Source organism: Crocodylus siamensis, chromosome 3 (assembly GCF_052110815.1).
Source record: "Crocodylus siamensis isolate JL-2025a chromosome 3, ASM5211081v1, whole genome shotgun sequence".
Taxonomy (NCBI): Eukaryota; Metazoa; Chordata; order Crocodylia; family Crocodylidae; genus Crocodylus; species Crocodylus siamensis.
In genome coordinates, this window is record NC_143397.1 from 170,211,999 (window position 1) to 170,228,637 (window position 16,639).

General features: G+C 38.9%; 1 protein-coding gene across 1 annotated transcript; it reads left to right on the forward strand.

Annotated features, from left to right (window-relative positions):
* The first annotated feature begins 531 nt into the window (after positions 1-531).
* Positions 532-16,397, forward strand: AKAIN1 (A-kinase anchor inhibitor 1). Its single transcript, XM_090037307.1, has 2 exons — positions 532-654; positions 13,910-16,397. The coding sequence occupies exons 1-2, from the start codon at positions 639-641 to the stop codon at positions 14,095-14,097; spliced, it is 204 nt and encodes a 67-aa protein (XP_089893433.1). The 5' UTR covers positions 532-638; the 3' UTR covers positions 14,098-16,397.
* Positions 16,398-16,639: the final 242 nt, after the last annotated feature.

The window sequence follows — 16,639 nt, forward strand, 5'->3', positions numbered from 1 at the left end:
TACACATGCAAAGTAGATTGCCCCGTTCATTGGTGAATCGCACCATAAATGTAGGCTGGCGGCAGGTGTGAAGTAGCGATCATACCATTTCCTTGTGAATCGCAGGAAATAAATTTAGAGCCACCCCACGTGCAAAGTCATTCGGACAATAGGGACTCTCCAGCTGCACAAAAAAGAGCCAACCAGTTCGAAAGTTACTGCTTGGAAGTGGGCATCACCTGTAGGGCTGGTTCCCAGGCAGCTTTCATTTGAGCCTGAGCCTTCTGCATGTCAAGGCCACACGTGCAGCCGGGGGACCCGGCTCGAGCCTGTCCCCATTAGCAGGGGCTCCGCGGGGCGGCAGGCAGCACTTGGCGGGGCGCTGCACGCGAGGAGCAATTAGCCCGTGGCCCCGCTGGGAAGACCTGCTCCTCCCTTCCCCCCGCCGGCGGCGGCGGCGGCCGGGCTGTCTGCCTGAGCAGCGGCGGGCGCGGGGCGGAGGGACGAGCCGAGCTCCCGCTCCCGCTCCGCGCCCCCCCCTGCCCGCGCTCCCGGAGCGGTGCATTGTGGAGGCGGCCGGCGGCGCTGGGAGCTGTCCAAGGTGCTGCCGCACCGCAAGTCCCTGCGGCTCCCCCGCGCGCGGCGCGGCCGGGAGCACCATGGTGTTCGCCCCAGGTAAGGCGCTCCCTCCCCTCGCCGCGCCTGGCTCCCGTCCTCCCCTTCCGCGGGGGCTCTGGGCTTCAGCTCCCTGCCAGAGCCTCAGCCGCAACTCCAGAGGTGGCTGCGGCTGTGTGCCATGCCCCAGAGGGCAGCTCGCCCTGTCTTTTATTTTTTTCCTCAAAGAAGGGCAGCGGATTGACCCTGGGGATGTTTCAACTCCGAAGATGACACAGGTCACCTCTGGGACTGCACCTTCTGCGCCCAGAGTGTGGGAAGAGGGAGGGGAGGGGGGGATTCATCATAAAGGTGCCTAAGTGCTTTGGGCACCTGGCTCCCAGTGTTCAAAGCGGCTTCGGTTGCCCAAGTTTTTGCCTGACGGTGTGTACAGCCAGCCAGACGCTTGGGACATGCTTGAGTCTGGGAGCATTTCAAGGGGATGGCTAGATAGGAAATTCTCTCTGATCAAGCCTCACTAACACAAGACTAAGCCCTGATTGGCCAGACTGGCCCTGTAAGCTTAAGATGCAGAGAGTCGTGGATGCCCTGGTTCAATGCACTGCTCTAGAAGTGGCCTTAGACTTAACTCATTTTGTGTGGGGAGGAAGAAGGATGGCCCACCTTGTAGCTTCAGGATATCATTTTGTATCATATCCTATCGTACTGCATAGCATAGCATAGCATATATCATATCATTCTTCTTCAATATAAGTCTTTGTGAAAGGGAACTTTCCATTTCTCACCTCAAGCTTAAAGATACATAGCAAAAATGTCAGGTTAGCAAAAGGGGACATAAAAGAGGTACCTTGAGATTGTTCAGTTGTTCAAGTTTTTAGTTCCTGGTCTGGAGTTTATTTTGCCTTCTCCAGAAATCCTGTGGCCTGGTTAGTGAAAAGATTGGAGTTCAAGATGCTAAGGGATGTAATTCACTCATAAAATAATATCTTTGAGGGTGGAACTGGTCAACATTAAGTTGAAAGGCTGAGCGTTCTGAGAAATAAATACCCATTTTCAGCCATCCCAACATGTCTTGTATTTCAAGCTGCCCAGTTACTTGCTAATTAGATTTTTTCCTGCACAGATGGTCTTGGATTGTGAAGAAAACCAAGGAATCAAGTTGTTTATCTTCCTGAACCAGACTCTGTTTATTGTAGCACACCTTTCAATATCACTGGCACTCTTCTTAATTCCTTTTATCTGACAGTTTGGCTGTCTCTCACCATTAAGCATAGCCAGTTTTTTTTTAAAGCGTCTTAAGACTGGAGCACTGCTGAAAGAGATTACTACTAAAATTAGGAAAACACCTGCTTTCTTTTTCCAAAGCATAGCAATAAAATGACAACTGATCTTCCATTAATAATTACTCTGCTACACAAAACAATTTTTTCACTCTCCTAATCCATAATGAAAAAGAACTTGTTTTATGCAATCACTCTTTTTCGAACTACTATTACATAAAGGAGAGACATTAATTTCCTTGCTAATATTCTTTCATAGCCACTGGTGTCATATTGTAGATAACATAGTGAATAGGGATTTATAGGAGGTTATAAATCAATCATGGAAACTTGACAGTGTCCTAAATGGAGAGAGAGCAAGCTTGAGTGGACTGCATTTTTAAGCAGTTTTTCTTCTCAGAAATCAGTCTTGGTATTATTCCTACTGTGCATACAAAAGAGCCGGCAATTATTTTGTAAATCTATAGCTTTTTTAACACTAGCTATATCACAAAATATGAATTCTATGTTTTTGCTAGGAGCTTCATTCTTCAATTCAAGATTTCAGTTCATCTCATTGTGAAGTATTAGCTGGTATTCTATTTCATTTATTTGTCTTTCACAGTGAAACAAAAACCACTATAGGTGGTTATGTGGTGATTCCCTTAGGCTTAACATAAAAAATGATAATCATTCAGTTGCCACTGGTCTCAGGAAAATATATGTAATAGGTTTAAACACAGTACATCTTGTTTAGCTGAAGGCTCTAAATTTTTGCATATGAATAAAATGAGATGATGACTAAACTACTGCACAGCACTAACTTGACTTACCAGTGTGTTATGGTTGTGGATCTTTTTTTTCCTCTAAAAACTATTCATTGGAAGGAATTATTTCAGGTTGAAGTAGAACCTTTAAAATGTAGATTCAATTGGCTATTCACTGAACAGTTATTTTCTGGAGAATTACTATTGCCTATACATGTATTTACCATCTCTCTAGCTGTTGCACTCTGCATGCCGCACTCCTACCAAAACACATTCGATTTATCTTTGGACCCAATGAGGAACGACATTAAGTGTTTAAAAGAAAATGGGCCTGATCCTTTACACCTCTGAAAAGTGGTTTAAATGCTAGCTTTCTGATATGCTTTTTTTTTACACCATTTTTAATTTACTTAAGACAGATGAGTAAAGAAAGGTAGTTAGCTGTGTTAATGTGAAGTTAGAGAGCAGGGCAGTGTGGCACTGGATAGACTAACACATTTAGAAAGGCATGGGCTTTCCTTGGCTACAGCCTACTTTGTCAGATGCTATGAATGGACTTGTAAAGAGTGGAGGTACGAAATAGAAAGAAATAATGTCATTTAAATGCAAAGGATATTGACACAGAGAGGAAAGAAGGGGCCGCTTCTGAGTTAGGTAAAGCTGAGTTGAAGGGATCATCGGGGATAAACAAAGCAGGTAACTCATTGAGGGAAATAGGGGTTATGAAACTGGGTCCACGTAACACAATAAGAATCCATGACCTTTGTTGCGATGATACTTAACACCATCCAGTCTGTGGATGGTTTTTTTGTTCAGCAGTTTCACATTCAAGATCATTTAAAAAGTTTTGTTGGTTAAGAACAGCTACTCTGGCGTCAGTGATAGAATGTCCAGGGAGGTTCAGGTGTTCTGTGATAGGCCTTTGTGTCTTTCTAGAACTGATGTCAAATCGGTATCCATTCATCTTCCATGTAGGGATTATCCCAACTGTCCAATGCAGACAGCACTATATAGGAATTATATAAGTAGACAGTTATAACATATTTGACATTGGTAGAGGAGCAAGTGAATGACCCTAGATGTTATAATCCATGTTGTTTAGTGCAGTGACTGTAGTTTGTGTTGATGAGGAGACACAGCTAGCATCTGGGTCCATTGCAAAGCTGGATGGCTTGGTGAGAATAAGAGTTAGGTAGTCTGTTACTGGAAAGAGTTGTATTTTCTATTTCCGGTTTCTCTTTAGTATCCCTGCTCTTAGTCAATTCATAGTATCTGAAAAAGCAGGCTGTAGCCTATGAAAGCTCATGCCTCTGAGCAAGTTAGTCTATAGGTTGCCACATTGCCCTGCCTTCTGCTTAAGACAGATATAAATGATGATATCAAGTGCCAGCAAGTGAAAGAGCAAGTCCAATAACAAAAGGGCATGTTTTAAAATGACACTTTCACGTTTCTTTTGGTTTTAATCTAAATTGAATCTAAGTTTAATTACGATTTACTACATTCCTTGATCTGCTGACCATTTAGATGCCATGGATTAGTGTACAGGAACTGTAAAGCCAGTTTACACAGAAAGTTCACATTGTAGCCACTTGACATCACACACATGGTGCAGCTGCTTTACGGCACTTCTATCATATTGGAAGATTTTCCTTTTTAAGAGGAATGTATTTTCATGTTCTGGCTATTTCTCTGTCTTTAGGTAAATTGTGATGGTTGGAGAGAAGGAAAAAGCTTTTAGTCTCAGGCCAGGTCAAAAAGGAACGTTACATCATCACTATGCAAATAGCAGTTTTTCTTACGAGCTATTGAAAAAAATAATGAACTCTAGACTTCAAAAATCCATGCAAACACACAGCTGATCAAGCAAGTCCATCATTATGGCAATTCCACAATGTAAAGTTCTGTTTGCAGGATAATGACTACAAAATTGTTAAAGCAGGTGCTTGTTTTGAAGCACCAGGCAAAAATTATGAAAAGATAGTGATAATTTATATGCAGTGAGAAGACATGAACATAATTCATTCCACACTGAGGAATGAGTTTTGGAAAGTGACGTTCCTACTCCGCTACCTGTTGCTTTATAAAACTGTGGCTAGTTATTTCACCTTCAAAAAGAAACATTTAATCATAACCTTCAAATGTTCCTAACAAGCACATAACAAAAAGTACCCTACAGTACTGTTGAGAATTAGAGAATTACACTTTCTTTTAAAACTCCTATTTGAGTCGCTTTCACAAAAAAATTGCCTTTGAAGGTTTAGCCTTCCATGTTGATTCTTAATCCAATGGTAACTTTTTTCATGTGGAAAGTTTGAAGAAAAACAATCAGTTATGTTTAATTTATTAAAACACCAAGCGGGGAAAAGTGCCTTTCATGCTTTAAGGACATTTTCTGACAGTATTTTTCACTTGAATCACTCCAACCATTTGATTTTAAACCATCACTGTGCATGTATATTCCTGCAAGAGAATTACTTCAGTTTCAGAAGTGAGTTTGAAAATAAAGTTACAACGCTATGAATTATATATAGATTATATATTTTTAGTGATAAAAATCTTTGAATACCAGAACAGATTTTATGAAATAATTCTAGTAACTTCCAAGAATTCTGCTCTGATGGGTTCATAGGATCTAAGGTCAGATGAGACCATCAGATGACCTAGGCTGACCTCCTGTGTAATATAGCCATTGCATTTTATGCAGTTACCCCTGCAGTGAACCTGCAGTGAACCTAATACTTCTTTGACAGAAGCAGGATTTGTGTTTTGGCTACAGCCTATTTTGCAAAAAGGCATCTAGTTTTGATTTTAAGACATCAAAAAGAATTCACTACTTAGTAGCTTTTTCCAAAGGGTAACCACTCTCATAATTACATTTGTGTTTAATTTCTTACCTTGTATAACACTGTGCTCCCGGCATTGGTTATTATTCCTTTTTCCATTATATTAAGGCATTTAGGTACTAGTGTTTTCTTCCTTGTAGGCAATTATAGAATGTAATATTGACCATGCAATCTTGAGAAAGAGAGAAGTTAGGTAGGGGTTAGCTAGATCTGGCAGTATTTTTATAAGAGGCTATTGTATAAGCACATTCCTATAACCTCTGTTATGTGGATTTTTAATTCACAGTGTTCACTTCTCCACCTTTTTCCTGAAGCAATAACCCTGGTAGATTTTCAGCTAGATTTTCATCAGCACAGCTGTTTTTACAATGTTTAAAGCTAATAGTGTAGCTAACTTGCATAATGACACTGCAGATCACAAGTGCATCCTGTACCAAGCAAATTTTAGGAATCTAATTAAACTGCAATTGAAGACATAGCAGCTGCACACTGAAGCAGATGTGCTTACTGGTCTGAATAATCCTGATCTCATCTAATTGAAAAGTTGAGGGTGAGGCCTGGTATGTAATAGGATGTAACCACTTCATGATCTTTTACTTGTTAAATATATTATTGCAATGACTGCCCTGATTCCTAAATGAAAAGGTCAAGACTTTAAGAAATTAGGGCAGAGAAAATTTCTTATCTGTAACTATTGCTTTTAAGATATTTCTTACATCAGCCCCTCCTAAGAACTACTTCAGGAACCTAAGCTCTTTGTTGGGTGTATCCATTTCTCATGCTGAATAAAATATTTTCTGGGATAGATGTGGCCTATGAGCTTTACCCTAGCTGTGGAACTGCTTCAACACAGGATTACTTGGTAAGTGGTTAATAGTATAGCTACTGAAGTATGCAATGAAATCAACAAAACTAAAGAATAAGTCAGAAATAGCTGCCCTAGTTTTAACTTGTTTATGGTTTTAGTCAAATACTGCAAGGTACTGTGCTGAATATGTTAATATATTTCAAGTTGGAGAAGAAACTATTTTATCAAATTACTGAGAGAAGGAACCTTTCTCTACCAGAATAGTCAGCTAAATCCTTAGGTGATTTGTCACCAGAACTCATAGCCGGGTGTTCAAAGTTCAGTGGACTCTGTAGAATGAGACGTGTTTAGGTCTTCTTATTGTATCTGAATTACACTACCTTTAGCATCCTTCTTGGCACTGGCTCTGCAGCTACTGAACACAAAAGTACACAGTGGAAAAAGCAAAGAGAGTGACTTAGCTTGACCTCTAAAGATTTTTTGCCTTCAGGTCAATAATGAGGGTTTTTGTTCTAGAGGAAATGGCTCTGCTAATGTCTACTGTAGTTGTTCTAGGGATAAGTAATACCTCAGTTTTTAATACTGTCAGGTTTTACACCATTAATGAGAATTAAATTCACTTACTGAGAAATAGTGACAGCTGGACTTTTACAATATACCTTTCTTCTTGTTGACTTGGGATGCAATCCATTCTGTTAAGAACATAGATAAGTTAGTCAAAATATTGTGTCAAACTACAAATTAAGAGTCTATATATAGCTATGTGAAATAGGTCTATAGGCAGTCTCATCTGAGGCAACGTAACATTCCTTCTAGTAATTTGTACAATCCAAGACTTTGTTGCATATTAGAAGCCTGTAATCGGAACAAGATGTGTATCAGTACTGGCAGAAATGAAGTTTGACTAGTAGTAGACTACTTGAGGTTTCTGCAGGATGTTTTTATCTAAAGTCAAAGTGGGTAAGCTATATTTTTGCTGTATCTGACCTCACAAGTATCTGTAGAAATCTTATCGGAAGATGCCCTTTGTCTCCATCTACAACAAACCCTGAAATCGGGGATGAATCAGGCCTAGTAGTTCTCTTCTAGCTCTGTTAGACAAGAAGTACCCTACTATCATCTACTCCACACTTTTTTTTTCTTGTGAGATGCATCTTTCAAAAGACTATGCCTAATTCAGAATAACTGTTGAACACATGAAATCATCCATGCTGATTATTGTATTTATTCAGCACTTGTCAGGGTGTCACTCCTCCAGCAAGCCCCTTCTCGCATTTACTCCAACTTCCTAACCCATTATAAGTATAATCGTTCTCTTCCATAAGATTTTACTTTATGCTAGTTACTCTCTGGTAAGAACACATTTGATTTGAATAATTAATAACAGAGTTCTCAGTTGTTTTATTGTTAGTAAACGGTGTATTTGGCCCGTTTAGAACTTGAACATTCAAGGTTCAACATTCAGATCCTTTTTTTAAAGATATGAATGACAAAATATTACATCAGACATTTTTGGATGGCTTGTACTTCCATCCCTGTTCTGGAAGTGGAGCACAGAGACATAATTCCATTCCTGGAAGTAACATGCAGCAGCCCTTTCACAGATTACCTTTTCCCCGCCTCCCTGCCAATGCTGGCTGCACTGTGTGTTGCAAAACTGGAAATCAGGGCAAAGTCTCTGCTAAGGTTGTGATACCCCTACATATTTTAATAAAAAGGAGTGCTAAAACTTCCCCAAACTACACTTTAGGATCAAACGCAGTAATAAATCTTAATTGCAAACACAGAAGAATCCCATGTTTCAGGCTTTCTACTGGTTGCCGCTAGGGGCTAGCAATAATTTTTTTACCTCCATAAATTCATTAGGTAGTTTCTGTTTCTGTGGTGGTGGGTTCCCCCACTCTCCAACCTTCCCTTGAAGCACTGAACATTAGTCATAGCTCAACATGATTTTAGGCTGTGGTGTGCCAAAAACCTCTTCGGTGTCTGACTGGATGGTCCGACTGTCAGGTTTGAACCTGTGCCAAACTGGTAAGGATCACAGTGGTTTTCTTACTTCCTCCTCTATCTAGAATCATCAGAGTGTACTTTAACCTAACACAATCTGTTGCCATTTTAGTAGCCAAGGCATTGGTGGTACCCTTGTCTCCTTAGCTTGAAGGATTTATTTTTAGGGTGCCTTGTGGCTGTTATGTCTAACGGCAGCCAGAGTAGCTGATCTTGTGGACTCTTTTGGACCAATAATTGCCCCACATAATGAAACTGCTTTTAAGTATTTTTTGATATCTTAAATATCTTTTTCTCCTTCCTCTGGGCATCAGATTAACTAGTATTGTCCCAAGACATTCCATAGTAAGTCATAGCTTTGTGACCCTCTAGAAAATAGACAGAGAGTCAATATTAGACAGACCTTTAATAAAAAGAAAAAAACATTGTTACTGTATCTACATAATTTACACTTCATCTGTAGAGCCTAAAACCAGATCTCTTGTTATTGGCTTCTACAGAGAGATTTAGTTAAAACCCGCCCCTGTTCCTGCAAGCAACCTAATGGAATTGATTATTCATGTGTCAAGTTAAGCATGCATGTGAGTGTTGGTAGGTTTAGGACAGTGGTGACTGCCACATTCAGTCATAATATAAAATGAATGGGCACTGATAGACGTGGGGCAAAAAAAACAGTGCTTTACCAAAAGAGGAACCACATCAGTTTGGCCTACCTCCCAAGGGTCTGTATAGATCGTATACTTCACCGAGGCTTTTTGGCACTTTTCTTTAATAGCTGATTGGTAAAAGCCTCACTGAATCAGCTATTGGATAAAAGCACCAAAAAGCCCCACTGAAGCATGCCATCTATACACAGATGCTGGGGAGCAAGGTCAGACTGATGTGGTTCCTCTTTTGGGCCTGTGCTGCACTCAGTGTTGGGCAGGGGTGGCCAAAATGCAGCCTGCAGGCCAGATGCGGCCCACCAGGCCATTCCATCTGGCCTGCGGGACCCCTAAAAAATTTAGAAAATTAATATTTATCTGCCCCTGGCTGCTTGTCATGTGGCCCTTGAAGTCTTGCCAAAACTTAATAAGTGGCCCTCCGCCCAAAATAATTGCTTGCCCCTGGTGTAGGGGCATGCCAAGCTGGAAGTACAATGCTGTTTTGGGGTTTTTTTCTATGCCTGTCAGCGGTCAACATGACTAATCCATGCCCTGATCTATGACTCCAGGAAACCTTTAAATCTTCTCAAAATCTACTCATTTTGGTTGAGTTTTCAGTATTGAAACAAATTAAAAATGCAATTAATGCAGAAGTTTTTTATCTTTTGCTGTGAGTTATGTCTACAGAATCATGATACACGTTACAAAATACCTCAGGGAAGAGCCTTACTAAGGTTTTCCAAATATTAGTCTGGTGGGTAGAGGAAAATATCACTCTTTCAGCTACTGTTGCAAACCTAAAAACCAAAGCACAGTTCTTCATTCTCAGGAATGAGTGGGGCAGGGGTACATCAGAACTGATGCAAAAATCATTAATAATTACTGTAATTATACTGTGTTATTATGATAGATCATTACAAACTCACCTGGCTCTTACAGTTTTAAAAATATCTTAATTTCTATACTCTTGATGTTTGAAGAATATAATTTATTCGTACTGGCTATTTCATTAAATGAGATGCTCTAGCTAATTAAAGACATTTCAAGGGGTTTCTGTTTTTCTGCTTTCTGACCTGAAGAAAGAATCTGATGTGTCTCATGTCATCTGACCCCAGCGCTCTTTCCTGCCCAGGTCAAGGGGTTGGTCTTGATGACCTACTGAGGTCCTTCCAACCCTAACAACTATGAATCTGTGTCAGCGATGATAATACCCTGGGTCATAAAACCCCCAGATGTAGGTGTACAGACTCAACAAAACTTTTAACATTTCCATTTTGTTTTAATTCTTTATACACTTGTTTTTTATGCTATACTTTGGAATATCAGCATCAGATATTAGCATTTGTGCTTTTTATATACAATTTCACTATACACTATTTGAATACACTTTAAGTTGTGAATGAACTATGCAGGCAGATTGAGAGTTTGCCTTTTGATCAAATGATTTCTAATCAATGGGACTGTTTCCTCACAGGACACAATTCTTTGTACAAATCACGAGTTTGGTATAGACATACTCTTTCTTTTTCAGAGATAAAATTATAAAATATGTTAAAACAGCTAAAATACCTTCCATTTCTGTAGAATTGGGGTTACAAGCAAAAAGGAATATAAGGAAGCATTACTGAAACCAGAAGCTTTTATAAATGACAGTTCTCCTTCACTCTTCTTAGCAAAAAAGGCTGCCACTTCACAGCACCCGTTACAATGTATTTGGCTCACCCACTCAAGCAAGCAGTTGACAGCTAAAAAGAAGAGCAAAGAGGCTGCAACACAACCCTACCTGTAGTTGTGTTGTACAGGTACACAAGGCACCTGTAATTTCATGCTGTTTCAGCATGAAACTACAACAACATTCCTGATACTCATGGGTGAGACCAGATTCTAAAGCATTGCTCCCATGGAACTAATTTAATTTTTCTGATATTAAGAGGAGATCATTGTAGTTAAAAAGTTAACATCTCCTCCTAATAAACACCAAATTATTTGGAATATGCAGTACGAAGAGAAGCCAAAGGCTGAACTTTGGCAAACAGAGAAATAATGGGATTAACTTCTGCTTTAAGTTTCCTGACTAAATGCAACTCCTTTAATGGCCTCTTTTAAGTAACTAAGGTAAATAGTTTTGTGGCATTCAGTTATGATAACTCAATTTGCCTGTTTATAAAAGATTTAGGTTATCTGTAATACCCCAAACACAATTCATCAAGACTAAATTAAATCCTTTTGCCTATCTAGGATGTACTGAAGCAGGGCTGCCACTAATCTGGGAAGTGAAACCAAGGGTACATTCTCTCTCAAAGGTGTAACATTAGAGAGATGTGCAGAAGAGATTATGTCTGAAGTAACTGTTCTTTGTCCTGGTCAAGTAAAGCTTTTCTTTACTTCAATAATTGTCATAATGTTGGTTGCCTCTAGCTGCAGTGTTTCCTAAGCCATGACAAACTCCCCTCTAGCATACCCCACACAACTAAGTAGGGGTTTCAGCTTCAAGGCTGACAATTATTTTGACCTGTCATACCTTGCTTTCCTACAGCATGAATTATTTACTGAACTTTAAGATAAAATGAGTTGGAGCTCAACAACTTGAAACTCCTCCTTTGAGTCTGGGCACTGCACAGCCACATACCATTAGGCCCAGGCCGGGCAATTTAAAGTGAGTTAATGAAAATAACATCCCTGTTAAGTCCTTTTCCGTCAGTACAAACCAAGAGTGTTGCAAACTAAGGACCTGATCTGGCAACAAACTTCATATATATGCAGGAGCCCATTTGCCAAGAGGTTGTTTCAAGTTCAGTACAGTCAATACCTTGTAACTGTTTCCATAAAGATATAAAGCAATTATGCCACTTAATCCATACTTCAATTATATATTCTCTGCCTCTATTAATATTATATATGAAGAGGTTAAGTTAGTTTTCATTTAATCATAATTTCTTTTACCCACACTTCCATCCTGGTTTGAAATTTCATTTGAGCTTTCAGTTGCTGATTTCTGAATCTCATTTTAGTGTTTGTCATTAAATAATTTAAATTAGGGTTTTTTTACACTGCAGAATATTTTGTTCATATGTACATCTCTATTCAGACTAAATCATGTGAAGATCAAAACTGTTGTGCCACCTTGTGCAAATAAGTAGCATAATACATCATCTAACACACTAGAACAGAGGTTAATAACGATGTTCCTATTAAAGGCTGAGTCTTCTAATCCAAATGTATGTATTCATAAAAACTATGACAAATGTTCTGGATGGAAAATATACCTAAGTGCTACCAATATGCATTTTAAAAATACTAATTTGCTTGAAAGTTAGTTCAGCCTTAGAAATATGTACATAAATTAAAATTGTACTTAGATCTGAGAAATTAATCCTTATATCTTTAATCAAAAATTCTAAATACTCAGACATTTCTTAAGAAGATTATGTTAAACACTGTTTATGAAAAGGCAAACAAAAACATCTTATAAAGAGCATGTGTTGTATTTATGTTTGCCGAAATTGCTCTCCTTGTAAACCAGAGCCTTAAACTTTTAACCCCCAACTTCCTTTCTTCTTTAAAATGCATAGCCTTTCTTTATGCAACATGTCCTTATAATCTCTGATGTTCTCCTGTAAGTTATGTAATCATGTATCAACATGCATCACATTTGATTGCATACTTGTGTGAGGAGATGAAGTTGCTTCTAAAGATAAAGGCTGTGCACCCACTTGTACAGTTGCTGTGTAAGTTGTCTATTGCAAAATAGTAGTCAAAATTTCATAGATGAAAATGAAAATTCATGGGTCTTTAGGTAGAAACAGAAGTAGTGTACTGTAAGACACTATCAAGGAGTTAAAAACAACCATATCTTCTGAGAGGGGGAGGGATTAAAAAAATCTTCCTTGGGTAAATTTTCTTAAGATATTGTCAATGCTGTGCTTTCTTTCAGATGAATAAGCAAAAGGGGTGATTTGAGTAATAAAAGGATAGTTGCTGTAGAAAAATAATATATAAAGGAACATTTTCATCTGTCTCAAACTTCTCCCCCTGCAAACAGTTCAGGGCAAGTGATGACTAATACATTTTCTCCACAGTCTAAGATTTTCCTCCAATATACCTCATTGACCATGCTGCCATTGGTCTCCTTTAGTTCATGAGAGATGCGACTTCAGTTTTCTGCCAAGTATCTGATTCTACTTTCACTAAACTCCATTTTACACCTGTGTAACTTCATTGACCTCAGTGGAACTACTGACTCACATCTGTTAAATGTAAGCAGAATCAAGCATTTAGTGGGTTAGCTTTACAGTAACACTTCACCAATTTTTTGCAAGGATAGCGAACAAAGTGAGTGAGAATTATTGGTTCAAAGATTTACAGTAGTATGATAACCTTGAACATGCTTCCTTCCTGGGGCACATGAGCATTGTTAAAGCTGGTGTGTAGCAATCTGACATTAGCAACAAAAAAGAATGAGAGGGATTTGATCACAAGATGCAAACATTTTGAAGTTCAGGGGTGGATAAAACAGCTCTGGTATGTGCATGCAAAAGTTTCTGTTTGCACATGGTGTGGAGGCTTTTATGCAATTTTTAATCCACTCTGTACTTCTTCTTTCTGTAACCATCAGATTCCCTAAGAGATTTTTCCTAAGTGTCCCCCTAAGCTCAAGAAACACAGTGGGGAATCTGGCATATGCCAAACAAGCTACTCTTGGACTGAAACCACACTAATTGCTGTAACTTAAAGAAGTCCTATCTTTTTGCAATTTTTCCCCCAAACCAACTAGCATGTTCCCTTCATAGAGAATAGCTGCAGAGCCAGCCAAGAGTTTAACAAGTCAAGTGGAAACGCATGGAAAAGGACACTATCAGTTTTAGGGCAGAAGGCAGGGCAGGCAGGGGTTACCTTTCCATTAACAGATTGTTAAGACGTTTTTCCTTTCACATTTAATATGTTTGTAGGAGCATTTTTTTCACATTTACGTTTTTTTCCTTGATAGGTGAGAAACCTGGAAATGAACAAGAAATGAGGTTACAGAATGCCAGCAAGCAGATAGTGCAAGCTGCTATCCTACAAGCTGTACAGCAAGTCTCCCAGGAGAATCAGCAAAAGGAGAAGAAAATAAACAGCAGTGTGAGCCTCCAGCTAGAAAGAGGGGAATTAACCAAGAAACATGAAAAGAAGTAAAGGCATGAACCCTTTGTTCTGGTCCTCCAGTTTGAAATAATTCCAGCCTTCCTTTTAGTTTCAGCTGTTGTTGCCAGTGCAATGTCACTACTGTAAAGCAAACCAAAGTATAATCAGCACTTAGACATAGAGTAAAACTGCAATAGTCCTCCGCTGAGAAATATTAAGTGCATTAGGTGACTAACTTCATATTTATGCAGTGCCTCTTAAACATAACAGAAAACAATACTATAGCTATACAAGTAGTTTCAAGCACAATCTTCTCTAAAGATAGTTTTATATCCAAAAGCTTGTTGTTACTGCATTTCTATATGAATGTTGTGTGCTTCATCTGTGTCTATTCAACAGGCAAATATCTTCATACAGTTATGGGCTTCCCAAGGATTACCTGTGTCAACCGAACTGTGTGTTGTGGCATGCTGGAGAAGAGTTTGAAATATGAGTCCGTATTTTTTTCATCGAGGCTGGGCTGCACAAAGTAGGAGCAGTAAAATGGATTTGGAAACTTCCAAGAACTAATCTAATTTCAGCCCAAGAAAGTGTAAGGTCTAGAACTATGATCTAGAACTACTGGGTTGTCCTTTTTTTTAAGTATCCTGAAGCTGGTCTAAATGTTTAATCTGCACAAAAATCATTTGTGCCTTTTCATTTTGTCAATATTAAAAGAAGACAGACAGAGGAGGTATTATACAGGTGCCTAACTGTTCCTTTGATTTTGCAAACATATCTATGCTTAGATTTATAAGAATTAAAACTAATGTTTAAAATATTTAAAGATTTTTAATTTAAAATGTATGAAAATTCTGGTGGATGAAAATACACTGTGAATTAATCTGGGCATTATAGTCATTTCCCATTTGCTGGGTCTAAAATAACTTCAGCTCTGTACAATTTTCACATAAATTCACTCAAATGGCAGTACACTTGGTTGGGGTTAGTACTTAAATTCCCTTACATGGTAATTCCAAATTTCTATAGAAGTGTACAATAGCCATGGGAAAAAATTATTCAGTACTACTTTCAATTTGTGCTCAGCTATTAAACTGTAGGTTGTATTCCTGTGCCAGTGACATGAATAAGAGGTTATTCAGGTCAAGGAATGACCTATACTGTTGCCTCAACAGAATGTCTCTATTAGTGGACACAATGACAAGCAGGGGCATGTGATTTGCAGAGCCATAAACTACATGTGTGGAATGTTAAAACATGGCCCCTGATGCAAATTTGCAATGTGGGGGCAAAATTTGCTACTGGGATTTCCAGGTAGCAAAAAAAAAGTGCTAGAAAAAAAGGCGGCATAGCACATGCTACAATAGCGTGCACTGGCACAAATGAAGGTTTGGTCCTCCAGTGAGACACTCTGGCTGCCATCCAGAGTATCTGTATACTCCATTTCTGCCCCGGCTACTCCAGCATCCCAGGGGTCAGGAGGAGCTAGCCAAGGGCAATTTGTCCTACAGCATATTTATGCTGCTAGTATTTGCACCACTGCAAGTGAATGCCCTGGCACATCTGGACGCAGCCAATGGGTGCAAGCCATAGTTTGCGTAGAACTATTTCATTTGGAGAAGGGGAGACTAGCTTTTCTAACTGCCTTTGCTACTCATGGATAGGTTTCTTAGAGAAGCTTTTGGTTTATGGATGAATTGGTTATTACACAGTACATCGCACAGCTAGTGCTGAAAACCTTTAGGGGTCTTTCTAGTGGCTGAAGTCTTAACTTCTTAATATCCACACATGCTGTAATGCTAACCTCCTAAATCTGCATGGCTGTAATGTCTTTAACTGATTATTTACACCAGATAATAATATATCATATTTTACTTAGGTAACTTAATCTATTTTAATCTAGTTCAACAGGCAAAGGAAAATTCCATATGATAAAACTAGTATTTCTTAGCCCTTAAAATATGAAAAATTGGACAGCCACTAAACAGCCTTCACTTACTCGTATCATAGTGCATTTTACCATGTAAATTTTCCGAGTGAAACATCCAAAACCTAAGAGAAGGCACAAGTTGGTCGATCACGAGTGCTAGCCTTTGGTTAAGGGATGGCTCTTTTCTAGGCAATCAATATCTTACTAATCTCCCAGAAAGTTTAAAGATCTGGCTCAAGAGTTAATGACCAAGTTTGGTGGGCAAGCAGGGACTATTTATGATATGATGTTAAGCTGGAAAGATTTTAGCACTGAATGTGGCATTTTCCATTTATTATAAATTTGTTTTTACATTGTCTTTTTAACCAAGAAATGTTTTGTGTTGCACAACTTGAATGGATGGGAAAAAAGAAAGCAATGTTCAGATTTCCTAGGCAACTTTTTCAGAGTGCTAGAAAAGAGACCGGGGGAAGATAAATGTAGAGCTCAACCTAAGCACTCAACCTAAAACTAAGATATGACATAAAAAGTTATGTTTAATTTCTGGTGTGAGATATATCCATACTTTTTGTTCATAATCTGGCAACGCACTAATTATATTGCATATGAATTTTATTAAGAACTAAACTGAATATTGCAACTACAGTTAGAATATCTTGCATA